This window comes from Lissotriton vulgaris, chromosome 10 (genome assembly GCF_964263255.1).
Source record: "Lissotriton vulgaris chromosome 10, aLisVul1.2, whole genome shotgun sequence".
NCBI lineage: Eukaryota > Metazoa > Chordata > Amphibia > Caudata > Salamandridae > Lissotriton > Lissotriton vulgaris.
This window is the reverse complement of record NC_141698.1, coordinates 1,055,988,345-1,056,005,392: the sequence shown is the minus strand read 5'-3', so window position 1 is coordinate 1,056,005,392 and position 17,048 is coordinate 1,055,988,345. Positions and strand designations below refer to the sequence as shown.

At 42.8% G+C, this 17,048-nt stretch overlaps 1 protein-coding gene across 1 annotated transcript in view; it reads right to left on the bottom strand.

The window, feature by feature from the left end:
* GADL1 (GAD like acidic amino acid decarboxylase 1) overlaps positions 1-17,048 on the bottom strand; it is a 686,124-nt gene that overhangs the window by 313,651 nt on the left and 355,425 nt on the right. The window contains exon 12 of the mRNA XM_086942110.1: positions 5,709-5,908. Coding sequence (XP_086798236.1) covers positions 5,709-5,908 — 200 coding nt within the window. The remainder of the gene's footprint in view (positions 1-5,708; positions 5,909-17,048) is intronic.

Below are 17,048 nucleotides of genomic sequence, written 5' to 3'. Positions count from 1 at the left end.
ACTTGCATCACCAAGTGGTCATAACTGCTAGGGTGGCCATGTGCCTTTCACCATTTCATATTAAAGTTCCTCCTACTTCTTAATGTCAGTGAACTAAAGCAAATAAACACTTTTTCACTTTTAGTTGAGATACTGTGGTCAAGATGTTGGTTTCTTCCTCTCTACAATTTCCCCTCTATGGGTTGGGTGATCTTGCTGGGTCAGTCTGTTCTTACTGTAGAGAAGGGGATGTTTTGCCTCACTAAAACTTTGGTAATCATTGAGTGGCAGCATCTCAATGCAAATAAAATAATACCTATCTACGTTCCTTGATAATGCAACTGTTCTCACATGTGTTTGGCGTGACAGTGAGGTACACAGCAGATAGATGTGCTGACATTAAGCTTTGTGATTCTAAATAAACATTCCCAAACACAGTTGAGCTATGGTTTGCGATTGATTTCTTATTGTAGTTAGTAATGGTGTAGAATACCAGAGACTTTGGGTGAGATGTACTATTTACTGGTCACAATTTGAGACCAGTATTTTTGTGACTGGTAAAGATTTTTAGAAATTGACTCATGTACTAATAGGTTGGTTCTGAAAAATCTGAATCGTATTGCATTGGAATCCAGCATACCTCTTGAGTATTAATGACGTAGATTGCTCATTGCCACCCACTATGATTCGCTTGTCATCACAGGGATGGTGACATACTGGGCTCAGCAGACTTCCATGTCGGTGACTGCTGTTAAATAAAGCCATTTTAAAATTAAATTAAGGTAATTTTCCTTGAAGGAAAATGGGCTACATTTTGTAAAAATTGAAAACTATTTTTAAGATCAGGCAGTGGTCCCAGGGATTTTCCATTTCTGTCGCAAAACATTACTACATACATGAGGAATTGGTATTGGGTAGGGACACCCAAACATGTCCCTTCCAAATACCGATTTGGTATGGTTTCTTAAACCTATTAAGGGGTTGGTTGACCAATTTTCAAGTCACTAAATGGGTTTAATACATTTGAAAAACACATTTACTGGTTGCAAACCTTTTGATTTACCACTTTCAATGTGGATTGACGTGCCATCCACAGAGTTTAAGCATTCTGGATTCGAATAGATTCTTGTTAATTAGAGACTGTCATAAGTAGTTTCATGCTGAAAATTGTGCTTTCTAAAGGATGCACTTTTGTGTAGTTTGATGCATACAGTGCTTTCCAAGAATGCTAATATCCTGGTTTTTATTAATCAATTGCTGCAGCTGTTCAGGAACAGCCAACCCCACCTGCAAGCAATGCTGCCTAATATCCAAGATGGCCTTACCTAGAGGCAGTCCTGTGAAGACCATGTGGTTGATGCATTACTTTTCTCTTTTCCAGGACCAGAAGAGCATCACTTCTTTAATTAACTTTGGGAGTGTCCTTTTCTGATGAGGAGAGCAGATGTCACCTAGAACCTCTCAGCACAGCACCACCCGTGTGATTAGTGGTGTCAGCAAGGGCTGGCATGCCCCTGTTAAAAGGGCACGGTGCAGTGCAGATTTACAGGTGGGTCATGGAACTATGACTGTAGGACATTATTGCTTGTTACCTTCCAAAGAGACACACTTGCTTTGTATGTCAATGCTCAGTGTACACGTACATAGAGGAAAGAATTATTTAGGTAGAGCCCATACTAAGGGCCCGATTACGACTTTTGGAGGAGCGGTTGCATAGCGGTGCAAAACCCCTGCCCCACCGCTTTGCCAACGTTCACCGCCCCAGCCTGCTAGATTACGACTTTTCGATAGTCTGGCAGGCAGGCAGCACTGCTGTCCCATGGCGGTGCATCTTTTAAAGGCTGCAGTGCCTTTGAAAACGACACAGTAATGTGACCGCACTACAAGGTTCCTGCACGGCATGGACTCGAACGTCCATGCCGTGCAGTAACCTATGTGCATGCACACATGGGGGCACATGTTATGCTCCTCTGTGTGCACGTGTTATACCCCCCTGAATGCATTCATGCAATTGAGGCACGGCGGGGCCCTTTTGTTTCCTCTCCTCCAGGGTTTACATGGAGAAAGAACCTCCATGTAAACCCTGGAGGAGGGGGAACTTGTAATATACATGGCGGTCCCACCAAGTATACTGTGGCCTCTGACCACTGCTCTAACAACAAGGGAACGGTGGTTGACTGGTGGAGCTGGTGGTCCCAGGGCAGTCCAATCGTCCAACTCCTAAGGGGAGGGGGGGGGGGGGGTCGGACCGCCCGTGCGGCAGTGGCTGGATCTGCCACCAAAAGTCTGGTGGTCCTCGGACCGCCAGACTCGTAATAGGGCCCTTAATGTCTTGTACGGTCTATTTTTTGACAAAATACTGTAGTACAAGCTAAAAGAAGCAAATTATTGCATCACATTTGGCATTTAGTCACTAGTAAAGATATTCCTCAGCATTTATAGAAGTTTGCAGAGTAATGTAGTCACTGCCTTCCTATCAGAGGATGCAGAAATTGGGGGAAATATTGCCATATGCCCCCAGTCACAGATTCAGAACACTTTGCTTCTATGTATGTTTCAGGGAGTAACCTGTAATTTATTTCAATTTATTTGTGAACTTATTTAGCGTGAACCTAGCCCAAAGAGCACCAGAACACTTTAAGCAGAGGAAAATCTTTAGTCAGAGATTATGACATTTTGACATTAGGAAACAGAGCCTTAATTCAAGCAAGAAATACGATTTCAGGACTCTTTATAATGACATTCACATAAAAAGGTTATTTATGCAATATTGCTTAGGGTGGGGAGAGGAGAAGAGAAATTTGGACATGTAGGTATGCTAAGGATTTAAATTTTCTGAACCTAAAGACTCAGGGGCTTATGTATGAGCACTTGCATCCCTTTTGCGCCGCTGGTGCGTCACTTTTTGTGACGCACTAGCAGGGTAAAAAATGTGCCATGTTGCGTCATATTTACAAAGTGACGCATCTAGGTAGAGGCACCACTTTATGAACCCCTGCGCTTCATCATACCTGCACCAGGTATAATGTATGCAGGGTGGGCGTTTTGACGCAAGTAAGCCTCGTAGAAGTGACGCAGTGAAATCTATCAGATTTCACAGCACCACTTCTGGGACGCAAATGCGTCAATATCTTACGCCTGCCTCATGGCAGGCATAAAACTGACGCAGGCACATTTTACCTGGGACTTGCCCAGGTGAAATGATCCATTGATGGAGTTGCGTCTCTTTTGTGACACACTCCAGCATTGTGTCATTTTTGTGCCTACAGATACGTCAGAAACACTGATGTATCTGTAACTCCTTTTGACACGATGCGTCATACTGTAAATATGATGCATCATTGGTGTTACGAAGAGGGCGCAATGAAAAGTGACGCATCGCTGTTTGCACGCAGCGATGCGTCACTTTTCATAAATGAGGCCCTCAGATCACAGATGCTGAATAATATCAGTGGAAGCATGACAATCTTCCTCCGGCGCGAATCGCAGATACACTGATGGACCATGAGTTAAATTTGGGCTCCACTTCCAAGTGGTCCACTGCAAGGAATGGTATCTTAAGGTAGGACGACCCTGAAAGTGCCTTTTACTAGTACCTGAAATGTGTAATCTTCCCCTGGCATTATTGTTTAAATGGGACAGAGACGGACATTGTCTTTTTCATTAGGAATGTACAAAATTATGATTTTTTCCAGAAAAGTTGCAACATTTCTCACCTTTGTAACTGTACAGCTGGGGAATGTATTCCTACAAAAAAGATTAATGTAACAAGGCTCACCCCTCAAAAGCATTTTGCAAGGGAATTCCTCTTCAAAAGAAGGTAGTTTCGCTAGATTCTTTTCTAAAAAACATGTTTGAAAGACTTTAAAACTCCTCTGTCAACTTCATGAAGTTGGCAAAGTCAGTGAAGTTTTAAACAAAATTTCACAAAGTTGTCAAAAGGCAATGTTGCACATTTCGTACACCTGTAAGTTTAATATGAGAGGCATTTACAAGCGTGTTCATGCCCTCAAGGGGAAGCTGAGCAGAAGTGTGAAATTGGCTTGTTAATTTATGGACCGCTCACTGAGTTATAGATGTCATGGTCAAAGGCAAGCTCATGTAGATCCAAGAAGAACCCTTTGGAGGTCATCACCAAGCTGTCATCGAACTATGAAAAGTATTCCAACATTCTGTACACTGTTGAAATAATCCTTCTTTGTGTACTGACACTGACACATCACATAACCAATGTGAACATATTGAGCTGAAACATCACTCAAGTGGACAATAATTTGACCCACAAAGCTATTAGTCTATAAACATCAGATGGGCATGTTTGATTAGTGACATGGATAAAACAAAAAAAGTTGTTAGAGATGTAGGTCAAGGTTGACAAAAAATATTACAATTGATATCTGAGTGCAAGAGAGTGAAAAGAAAACAGTAGTAGACATGCGCACTTCATGCAAACCTTGGCTTCCCATATCAATATATGATGTATGACATGATTTGCACCGATATTTGAGCCAACAACAATCAGAATGATGCTTCTATATTAGAGAAAATGTTGCCCAGTGGATCCTTTAGTTGATCAGAAAATAAAAAGAGAGAGGCTTATGACATTTATCTTTAACCCATGCCGTGCATGGATGTTTTAAGTATGTAATATGTTTACTCTTACTTGATATACTCAGCCACTCAACACCCAATGCTTAAGTGCAACAAAGTGAGTTAAATATAATAAGAAATGTGCTGAGATATTGCTGAGCAGGTACGGGAATCCTGTGCTGCGGGGATCACTTACAATACTCCGACCCAGACTTTGGCCAGTCTGTAGGAGAGTATACAAGGTCATGGTTTGAAGAGATAACTTTTTGAGACCTCAGTAAGGCAGATGTTTTAGTCCCTGGGACTCAAATAAGGAATATCCCAGAAGGTGTATACTCAGGATCACCATCTTTCCTTGACTTCTATTGATTGTTTTTGCCGTCACTGTCCTAACAAGTCCTTGCTCTATTTTTATTGTATATCGATTCCTGATATGCCGGTGTTGGCCGTTGAGCCTTGTCTTTCAACCAAATCGCTTGCCCGTTATTCAGCTTTGAGGGTGACAGCAGCTAGTTTTGCATCATGGATCACTCAAGGCTAGCTCTTTGTAAGGGGAAACATAAAAGGTACTTTGTTGGTGTGAAAATACAGTAACACCTTTGGTGCTGTGTCAGGAACCCCATCTAACTGAAGATATTGCCACTAGTCTTGGATAAACTTGGTCATAGAGCCAGTGACAGCCACAGCATGTTGGCTACTGCATCAATGTGCAAACTGGCTCCTTGTGGCAACTTATTGCTTCCTGGTGTTATGAGTGGGCTTGTGTAAAAAAAAAAAAAATATATATATATATAAATAAACAAATAACTAAATAAACAGAGGACAAAAGAGTCAAAACCTACAAGTAAAACATCTTACACGCTCACACCAGCTATTTTCTGCCATGAAGAGAGACACAATTTGTTTCCAATGAACCAGAAGCAACATCTGACCCAAATTCCAACATGAACAACAGATTCCATGACACTATGCCCAATGATATCAGTTTTGTAACTCTAATAACTTAACCTCAGACAAGTATTAAAAGTCTTGCCCAGAGCTTTCACAAACCGCTGTGAACTCTCCCCCCCAATTTAGATGTTCCGCTATGTTAACACTATACCTTGTAAACACAGTAGCCCCTGTGTGGGAGATTGTACCTTGATAATGCAAGGGCCCGGTTCACCCTTTCTTCGAGACCAGCAGTGCCAATGGCCTTCCATGTAAGCCAGAATTTGAAGGCATCGGCGCGTCTGCTGCACTGGACAGACTTGTCCCCTGTATCGTACTTGACATCATAGAACTTGTCCTGCTGGAACAGGTAAGAGGCGTTTGCTGAGTGACATCTTTGAAGGAGGTTCTGTAAAAGAAGAAGGCAAAACCTTTCATGAAGTGCATAACATCATTATTCAGAACTAAATAACAGGAATTGAGGTATTCCTAAGCAAGGAAGGTGTACCTTCTGGTGTCAAATGTCATCTGGGGTTGATCAGTAAGGTAACCACATTTTTAACACATTCTATCACTGGTCAGTGGATTTGAGTTCCCCTTTGCCCTATCAGAATCCATAAAAGGCCTTGGAGGCATCATGGATGCCCGACTGATGTTCGGAGCACAGGTACAGATATCACCTTCAAGGTTCAAGCTGCCACTATGCTCGTGCTCTTAGACCTTGACTTTGACAACGAGTGACTCACCAACCCATTATCTTCCTTTGAGTGGGTTTCAGAGGATTCAAAATTCATCTGGAATTCACCTGTTCCATCTCTGCCTCTGGAACGACATGGCATCTGTCATGGAAGCCATTCACTCACCAGCAGTGCCCTTCTGAATATCCTTTAAGGCCCTGCATACAGCACATCATGCTTTTGGTGGAATATAATCAATATTCCTACAAGTTCCAGGTCTTACTAAGGCCAGCATCATCATTTTCCCCAATTCGTGCAGACAAACTAGGAAATACACCATCTGAATGTCCTTGAGGACCACCTCTTATTGAAGAAAGTCTGTTAAAAGATGGGTATTCCCTCCAAATTGTAAGGAAGGATAGGATTCTGGGTATTTCATTGTCTACAGCTTTGTATCCTAGCTGAGGTGTAGGGTATGTCAATCTGACAACCCTCCAGTATAGCCACATGGGTAAGGAATAGTGTTCATGTATGTGTACATCTTCACAGCTGATGCATCTCCCCGAGACTCTATCACAGTTTCATGCAACAACTCGAGCTGATCATGTCTCTGCCTTTCTAACATGAAGGCCAATCCTTCCCACATAGAACAGTTGCAAAAATGCACCTCTCCACCCAAAGCCTGTACTCTTCATCTGACCACACAAGACCCCAGCACCCTTAAACCATAGTGTTAAGTGCCCTACAGAACAATCAGAGTGCACCACCAGCTTTTGTACATGACAGCTGTCACTTCACATGCAGGACACACACGACTTAAGGTCTCCTGCTGCTCATGTGAGACTCAGCTTTAAGATCCATCAAATTAGGTAACTAAGCTACCACTCAGTATAAGTGGCAGCTTGCACTACACAAATGAAAATGATTTGTATAGTGTTGGAAAAGCAAGGGCGAACTCAAAGTGTGTGCGATTCCCTAAGAGAGTGTAGGTGCGGCTCTAGTCTAGGCTTGGACTACACAGAACTCCACGAAGGGACCACAAACTCTGCAGTGCTACGCAGCATTCCGTAAGCCATGAAGCGCATTAGTTTGAGCTATTCAGGCTGATTTTTAGCCCTGGGTTTTTGTCTCCCGCTGGAAAATCAGCGCGAACAGCACCATGCGCAGTGGAAGCAGGCGTGGATTCTTTCTGCCGCTTAAGTAGAAGTTTTACTCGAGCGGCAGCTTCCTCAACGTGACTGGAAGGTTTCTCAATGTGAGCAGCAGCAGCCATCAGCGATCGCCCATGTGAGAAATCATGCCGCAAGGTGGTCTGGAGTAAGATTTTGCTTGCTCGTGCTCATCAACTTAATGGTGGCAAGCATGAGTGAGGAAAAAACTCCACTCCGCACGTTTTTGGGAACTCCGTGCATAGCAGAGCATGGAGAAGGGAAAACTCTGCAAACTCCACGAGTGGAGCAGAATTTCACGAAAAGGCCTGCTCTAAACCATGTAGCTCTGGGTAGCCTCATCCTCCCACGAAGGATCATATTCGTCTAGCAGGATTGCAGAGTGTACCGAAGGGATGTATTGTAGAAAGGAAATTGATATATGTGCTTTTGTATCGGTGTCCCTGAGAGAGGGGGCAAAATGTAGTTCCTACACTAACATTACACTAGGTGGAGACACTTTGTAGCATGCTAAAGATACATGACACAGCACAGACACATGGTCAGGTCTTTTTACCCTCTCCTGTTCGGACATCACAGAATGGGCATCTGTGAGACTGACCTATAGGGACAGGGAGATAAAATTTGACCTTGTTGAATGAGGCAATATTAGCTTCATATGCTCAACAATACTGTCTTTCTTCTATGTCCATTCTTTTTTCTTTTTATATCATGTTTAGGATTTTTATATTTTCGGTTTTACTTTTGTACTGGACATATACCAATGTATTTCCAAACAACATTTTTAATCACATACCAAAGTAAAAGAAAAACTTCTACATTTGAGTGAAACTGCTCCTGTAAGTAAAAAAAAATCTGAAATCTCATACTACATCTGTTGAGCCTGAAACACAGCAGAAACATTGGTTATAAGTGGAAGCTGGACAGAAGAGAAATGCGAGTAGCAAGTTCTCAATCAAAAATCCTCAGATGAAGGCATCTCTATTGAGGAAACATAAAGCCCCAGGTAACCCACAAAGCAATCTCAAGCCAAGTCCAAAGTACCATTATTGTGCTCATTGCCTACATCTTCATGTGAGTGTCCAATCACAGCGTGGAATCCACCAAAAGTGCTTTTGCTGAGACCACAGGAGCACTTTCAGCAAACACTCCCAATCCTTGCAGACCACTGTGTGATAAAGGCATGGTGGGTGAGCCTGTTGCCATTATTTTTTTCTAAATCAAAATGCCCTAAGTGGGAGAAGGGTTTGGGGGAAAATGCATTTTCTTGAGGCATGGGGAGTTTTTTCCTGATGCATCAGGGACATCGATTTATTCTTCCTGGTGGTCCATGCAATTTTGTTCATGGTGCGCCAGGGTGGAAAACACAATTTCGAAACCAATGCTCTAAATAGGATCTTTCCGAATCCATGACACTGGTGGCCCTGCAACATTTGGCCCACTGGAAAGATATTCTAGTATGTAGAACTGGCTGACATTTCCCTGTGGATAATTCAGTGAATGGGGGTCCAAGAGTCGGATGGACGAGGTATCCCACTTTTTTGACAAATGCCTGATCACTGCCATAATCTAAATGAGGTTTTAAGTCACTTCTCCAAATTCCGTTTAGTTGCCAACATAGTTAGTACTTATTTTGGTAATCAGGTCAACCTCCTTTGCATCTGCTGTAGTGCTACCTTTCTCGTCCAAGGTAACTGTCAGGACCCACTGGATTTCACAAGCCAATTTTTGTCACAAGAGTCTCTATTTATGCATTTAACTTTGTAATGCCATCCCAAAAGCAACACAATGTACAATATCCCTTTAAATAGACTCTCAACATACATGTATATTACTTTCTAATAAGGCATTTTCCACTTTGGAAGAGCAGAGGCCTCTATGGGAGTTGCTATCACACCTCCTCCTTTCTGTCTTCTCCATCCCAGCCCCAGGCAAATTGATAATGTCTCTCCATCCAGCTTGGACTTAATTGTCCACCAAAGGTGTCTTCCATCTTTACCTTCCCTAAGAGCTAGAATAAATACTCTGGTCCTAATTTAAATCTTGGTGGAGGGGAACGCTCTGTCACAAACGTGACAGTGATCCCATTTGCCATATTAAGATCCCATTATATCCTATGGGGAAATGGGATATGAGATTTGGATATCCGTCACGTTTGTGACGTAGTATTCCATCTGCCGAGATCTAAGTAAGGCCCTCTGTTTTTGCTATCTCTGCTCTTTCCTTTTCAGTGCTTTAGCTCTTGCTTGATCACCATTTCAGTGTACCTCTGGAGTACCGGAGAGTCATTCCACTGGGCCATCTCTATTGTCCTTGTATCCGTACTCTGCTCCAGGCCCATACACTAGCCTTACACCAAGGTTCCTCTGCGGACAGTTCCAGCTACTCATCTGCATCAATGGAGGCTTTGGTCCACTCTGCCAGCTTCTTTCTGTTTTCCCAGAGCATTCTTATGAGTGCTTGTTCCCTGCCTGGAGGACCGCTCGCCTTTGTCACTGAGAAGCACTGGGCAACAATATAGGCACATTGTTTTTTAATCAAAAGGTGTAGGTCATATGTAAACGACCGAGTACAACCCTTAACAGCGTTTCATCGCATTGCATTATAATAGTTATATATTAATTACAAATTCACTAAATACAAGTAAGTAGGTAGTTAACATAGAACCACACATATTCCATTGATGAACTCATGAGAGATTTTCTATAAATGTATAATTTTCAAGGTGCTGCTGATGCTAATTGTGATCTGCAGAACCCTTTCGAAGAGGCTGTCAAAAGTTATAAATTGTCTGTTGCCCCCACGGTTGAATGCTTGCACACTTGGCTTGCTTGTTTAAGCTGTTCTTCCATGAAGTATTTGCCAACTGCAGGGATTTGTCACTGAATCTTTGTCCATGTGTGATAATTTCTACAGACAGCATGAGCAGGTGTATGGAGACAGTATGTTACTGACAGGTGAGTGAATAATTAGAGAGAGCCAATCATTTGCCTGCTTGCAGTGATGGTCTACATGGTCCAGTTGGGATGGCATCTTCAAGGACTCGGTGGGTGACTGAGGATTTGTGAGGTAAGGTGCTTGCATGCAAATGGCTTATTAGTTGGGCATATCTTGGTTCTAGTGGTCAGTGACCACTAGACCCGTTTCTGCCTAACCAGGCAGATGTGCCCCAATCAGGGTAAAACAATCCTAGGTTGCTTCAGAGAGAATCTGGCCTGGCAGTTCAGGTTGGACTGTTGATATTGGGGCAGGGTCAAGACTGATTTGCATATGGCTGGGTACAAACTGTTGCGGCATAGTGGGCAAATGAACAATTGGTAAGAATGCTGCTCAGAATGGTTTCTAGTGGTTAGATTTATTGCAAGCAGCCTGCCATCACCTCTTGTGTGTTTTTTGACCTGCCCTAAGTGGCAAGGGTGTGCCTAGACATGGGTCCCCTACTCACTGTGCCACTGAAACTAAGTGGCACCTGGCTGATGAGCCCCAGTCAGGGTGAAACCAGTCTTGGATTGCTTGTCTTCTGGTTCACGGAGGACAGTGCCTGGCAGTTCAAGTTGGACTGTTCCTCTTGGAGCAGGGCTGGGTCCAAACTTAGGTGTCATGGTGGACAGAAGAGAGAAGGGTTGCAATGCTACACCAAGCAGCTGCCAGTGGTTAGACTTATTGCAAGCATCCTCTCATCACCTTTTGTGTGTTTAGTGATGAATTTTACTCACTTTTGCCTGTGTACTTTTCTTACATTTTCAAACATATCACAATGGGAAGGATGCAAGGTCAAGCATATAGACTGGGGCAGTCAGGGAAATGTTGTAGAAATCAAGGTATTTCCCAATTGCCATACTCACGGTTGCCCCAACTTCATCAGAGAGAGATTTTCCAATGCCATATTCACAGTTTTCCTTCCTTAATCAGAGTTGGGATTCCCAATGACTATCGTTACAGTTTCCCAACCTTGTTCAGAGTTGGAACTCCCCATTGCCAATTTCTCGCTTTTCCTCCTTTTTCATATTTGGACTTCCCATTGCCAGGCCCCTGCTTTTTCATGCTTGGTTCAGAATTACATGTACCATATACCATATTCAAGTTTTTACCATCTTTTCACAGTCTGGGAAGCACTGAGTCTCTCACAGTAGAGTCTCACCAGACTACCATCGGAAACAACCTGCCGGAGGGCCATCCACCAGAGAACAAACAGCTCATCAGCATCACAAGGGCTGCCATATTTAGGTCTAAGTAGGAAAAAATAATGTCCGCCCCCCATGCAATGGAAATAAACTTCCAGGGCATTAGGGACATTGACATTCTGTTTTACATAGACAACCCCCCCATTTGCCTACTGGGCAACCATGACATAGTGGCATGGCCTGCATTCAGGACTGTAGAAAAGAGGGGGCATTTGGGGGCCAGGCTGGCCAATATTATTCTGAGACCGCCTCAAAATACCCAAGGAAGCTGGTGAGAGACCGTATGTCCCCGAAGCCCTGCATCAGTTTCCCCTTCACTGAGGATCAGGAGGTGAGGGCAGGGAGCGTAATAAGAGCGCACCGGGAGCCCGTTGCAAAGTAGACTTGTGGCATTTCTTAGGATGATAGTCTGCTTGGGTAAACAGCCTTTACAACGAAACTTTTACAACGCACTACCATTACGACGCAACCATTACAACGCAAACCATTACAACGCATTGCGCTGGCCGGTGCTCTAGGATAGGGAATAGATTTAATTTACTATCCAACACCTTCCCTACTATCCATGGGGACTGGAGTTGGAATAGTAAATTAAACTATTCACTATCCAGCACCCCAAAGCGCTATGCGTTGTAATGGTATGCTTTGTAAAAACTGCGTTGTAACGGCATGCGTGGTAAAAGCATGCGTTGTAACGTCATACATCCGTCTGCTTGGCTAGTTAATGCACTGGGTTGTCCAATCAGAAAGGTTATATGTAATTGTGGGCCTGAGCTGGCATGGTTGTAGCAAGAGACTACTGGAGAGATCTGCTGGGATGTGCATTTTTACTATTATCTTATATATGAGTGGCATTGTGAGATGCAATGAAGTGGCCGCAGGGTATAGATACTTGGAACCAGCTGTCCTGGACTATATTTAAGTCCTACGATTGCCAGCAGTGTGTGACAGATCTCGCCAGTAATTCTATGCCTGCTCTTTTTGTGACGGCTGGTTCTTTGGCTGCACAGTACTGGTGATAAAAACCCTCATAGCAGATATGTTTTATGTTAATGTAAGAGGTGCAAGTTACACTTGGCTGTCGACATCTGAGTGTATGGTATTAGTATTATCGTGGGCTCCAGCTGTAAAATTACATAACATCATAATACCCCAGCAAACCATAGGTCAACCCTCCTTAACTTACTTCCTTAGAGGTAGTTTAATGATTGGGTTGTTTCCAATCTGTGGATTGTAAACTGAAGATTAAGCTTGTGGGAGTGATTGTCTTTCAGAGGGTTCTGTTTCCAGAATGTGTGGGTGTGTAGTTGTCTTGGACGTAGCCAAGATTTCGCCTGTCTCCTGAAGTGAATGCATCTAGAAGCTTCGAATGCTGGTTGGTATTGGGTTCCAGGGCTTGACAGCTTGTATTGAGAAACCAGAGGCTCCTATGGATTTCCTATGGTATGGTGTGGTATGATGATAAGTGGTGCAAGCCTGGAGTGCAGTCTCCTTTTTTATTTGTATCGCTTGAATTTGGCTTGCTGGTTTATCATTCCTTTTCCTTGGAGGCTCTTTGGACAATGCAAAGTACATTGAATAATGCCCTTCTTGCTCTAGGTATCCAGTGGAGTGATTGCAAGACGGGAGACAGCATTTTGGATGAACTGAATTTTGCATCCAATGAATGCGGGTATGTCAATGTATAGGCTGTTGCTATAGTCAAGCTTGGAGATTACATGTGTGAAGATGGCTGGCAGTTTCTGTTGGTATCCAAGGTATGGGAGGATGCAATATAATGTTTTCATTGTGTACAAGGCACTCTGTTTGAAATTATTAACATGTGGTGTGAATCATAGTTCTGAATGCATGATCACCACTAGGTTTTAGACTCCTTGATATTGTTCGAGGGGGTCTCATGCTCTTTAGGTCAAATGGCAGTAGGCTGGTATTTTTGCAATTGTGCGTTGGTCATAATCTCTGCCCTTGCTGTATTTAGCTTTAGATGGTTTTTTGTCATATGCTTATGGCCCAAAAGCAGTCATCAAGTTTTAAATTATAGATTTTTTCAAACCATCCATTTTTAAAATGATTTGGGTGTCATCTGCATAGTTATAACAGATGAAATTGAATGATTTAATTAGGGTTTGGTAGAGGGGTCAGGAATTAGGGGTTGGCGGAATTTGCATGGTCGCGCTACGCAAAACTCTGCGAAACGGTAAAAAATCTCTGCGACCAAGCAAAAGTTCCATGAGCACGTGGAATTGCTTGTTCTGCATATATTCGCAATGCTTTTTTCCTGTTCGCAAACGCTCAGGGAGAAATATTTTGCGAACACGCATTTTGGAAGCGCGAACAAGCAAAGAATTCCACGAAGCCACGGATCGCGGAATTTTTGGCAATTCCGCATTCTCCGTGGAACGTGAAATTACCCATATTCCGCAAATTCCACGAGTGGAACGAATTTACAGCCTAGGTTAGGTATATGTTGAATAAAAGAGGGGATATGATGGAACCCTGAGGGACGTCACACTGTTGAAAGTGAGAAGCTGATGTGAATGGTGGTACCACCACTAGTACAAAGTCTCAGCTGAAAGGCCAATAATTCAATGGGCATTAGCTGAACTCCCTCTCATATTTCACATCTAGTATGTCAAACAAGAATTTTATGTATGGAAAGATTGCTCAACTGTACAGGACTTTGAGTCATGTTGTTCTTCAGCCAGCAACTTTCATGATCTTTTTATATTCATAAGTGGTTGTCAGAACCTAAACATTCCAGCCATTCAAAAGCAATGTCCAATCAGGAAACTCCAGATTCCAATATGGCAAAGTGCTTTGATTAGCCTATTGTGCTGCGGCATCACAAGTCAGTCATGACTTACATTTGATTGATATTGATCCAGCCTACACTGACCTGTTGTGAAATATAGCCTGGTGAATAATGTATCTGCTCTCGGGATCTTTATATTGTTTGTCGATTTATTGTTAGTTTAATAAGTCTGCTGCAGAGGCCTAACTAGAATTAGTGTGAATCTGAAATGACTCAACATAATCTGCTATGTTCCAAAGGGCTGCTATGACAGACCAAGAGAAAAACATACTAACAATTCTGTTTGCGATTACCTATTGCGGATCTTGGCGATTCGCTGTTTGGTGATCGCAAACCTCAATGTACAAATGTGTGTTTTACACATTTTGCGATTCCGTCTGGGTCGCAAATGACTTCCCTCATGAATCTTAATGAGGTATGTCTCGGTTTGAGACCCATTGGGAGTTGCAAAAGTAGCAGGGATGGTGACCTGCTGGGGTCAGCAGACCACCATGTCTGTGATTGCTTTGAAATACATTAATCTTTTTATTAGAAAAGGCAGCCTGTTTTTCCTAAAGGAAAATAGGATGCATTTTAAAAAGAAAAATTAAAAGTTTTCTTTTAATTTTGGAAGAGCAGGCAGTGGTCCATCGAACAAACATTCACAAAGAGGAGGGGGTCCCTTGGGTACCATTCCCATCTGCGAATAGGTTACCACCTACTCGAAGTAGATGGTAAAAAGCAAATGTTTTACGACCACATTTCATCGCATAAGCGCATGGCACTGTGATTTTTTATTAGGCAGGGATGCCCTAAACACGCACCTTCCTAAAACGATTCGCAAACCGAATGTGCGATTCGGTAATAACTTACCGAATCACAAATAGGGCTTTGTACATTCAAAAAAGTATTTTTGCATCCGCCAACGGGCTGATTCAGTGAATCGGCCCATTTGTGACCAAAAAAACACTCTGAACCTGTGGCCTTATCTATCGCTGGATAATGGTTTAATATCTAGATAACCTGTCAAAGTCAACATGTTGAGAATTCATTTCCTTGAAGCAAATACTGTAGAAACCATAACCAGGACATCTGACACTGAAAGCATTGGTATTATAATGAACCTTTCAAGACATCCCAGCAGAATATCGACTAACATTTTCTGATTTGTATATATTGTAATTTGATAACTGTGTAAGTATGAATCTACATTTTGAAATGTAATTACTCCTTTGGAAATCTGCTTTATATTTATACTAGCAGCCCGTCCTGACGTTGTCCGGGTATGAATTGCTGCCGGCCAGTAGTATATTGTTTTGTAGGATTTCGTTTTGATAGCATTTCTTATCTGTGACAGGCCTGTGAAACGCTCGGATTCACAGTGCACTGCTGGTGCACTTAAGAGTGCACGTTCAGTAGTGTGTGAACTCGAGTTTCTCTACTTTATTTTTCCTTGCAATATTATATAGCGCGAACTCGACAACATGGCATGAGCACAATTTACATTACTGAAGAACACATTCATTTGTGGTAGGCACGGGGAGACAAAGCGATTTGCCTGGAATCACAGGATGTTGAGCTGATGCCGAGATTCAAATGTAGCTCCCCAGCTCTAAAGTTCGCAATTCTAGAACTTGTGGCGGGAGGTGTGTCTAAAAGTGTATGTCGGTGCTGGCCATCAATGAAGAGAGACCTGTGCATTTTTCAAATCGCTGGTGAAAAAATATGAGTATGTTGCTGGAGATGTGGGCCGCCGTGCCACCAATGTACTTACCGGGGGAGGGTAAACACCCATTATTCCGCAACTTTCTTTCCGCATACCATCACTCCGCATACTTTCATTACGAAAGAGATGAGGCGACTTGAAAACCTTCGTTTTTTTTGTTTTTTTTTGAATAACTTAATACTTGTTCTTTTTAAGCAAACGCTCTAGTTAGTATTTTAAACTTGCAGGTGTCTAATTCTAATATCTGTGACTTACTGCTATGTCTGCATGGCCCTGGACATAGTAACTGTAGTTGTAGCTACAATAGTATCATATGTATTTTGATATAAAAAATGCTTGTACCCGTTTTCTGCAATCTTATTCTAATTTCTTGATATGCACAGTCAGCCATTAACATGTTATTCTTGTCCCTTGTAAAGTTCCCTGGTGGCACTGTGCTTTTTGCATAGTGCAAATCTTCACATTAAAATAAAATTAGCAACAAATGAAAAATACACAGGAACAATGTTTGGAATTGTTCCAAACTCTGATAGGGCTGAAAGCCTTCAAGCTCCCAAAATCAGTGCAATGCATCAGGGGGGGAACATCCTTTACAACGGAACTTTTACGACGCGGTACCGCTACCACGCAGGTTTTACAACTAAAGTCATAACAACGACTTGCGCTGGAGGGCGCTGTAGGATAGGGAATAGTTTATTTACTATCTAAAACCTTCCCTACTATCCACGGGAACTGGAGTTGGAATAGCAAATTAAACTAATCCACTATCCAGCGCCCCCCAACGCAAGTCGTTGTAACGACTTGCGTTGTAAAACCTGCGTGGTAACGGTACGCGTGGTAATACCACGCGTTGTACCGTCATACATCCCATCAGGGTGCTGCCACTGGGCAATTAAATGGATGGTCTGGGCGGCTCGTCAGGGGTTACAACTTCGATGTTAAATATGCGCCACACCACTTTTCAAATCCACCAGCCGCCACTGGAACTAGTGTCTTCAGCCA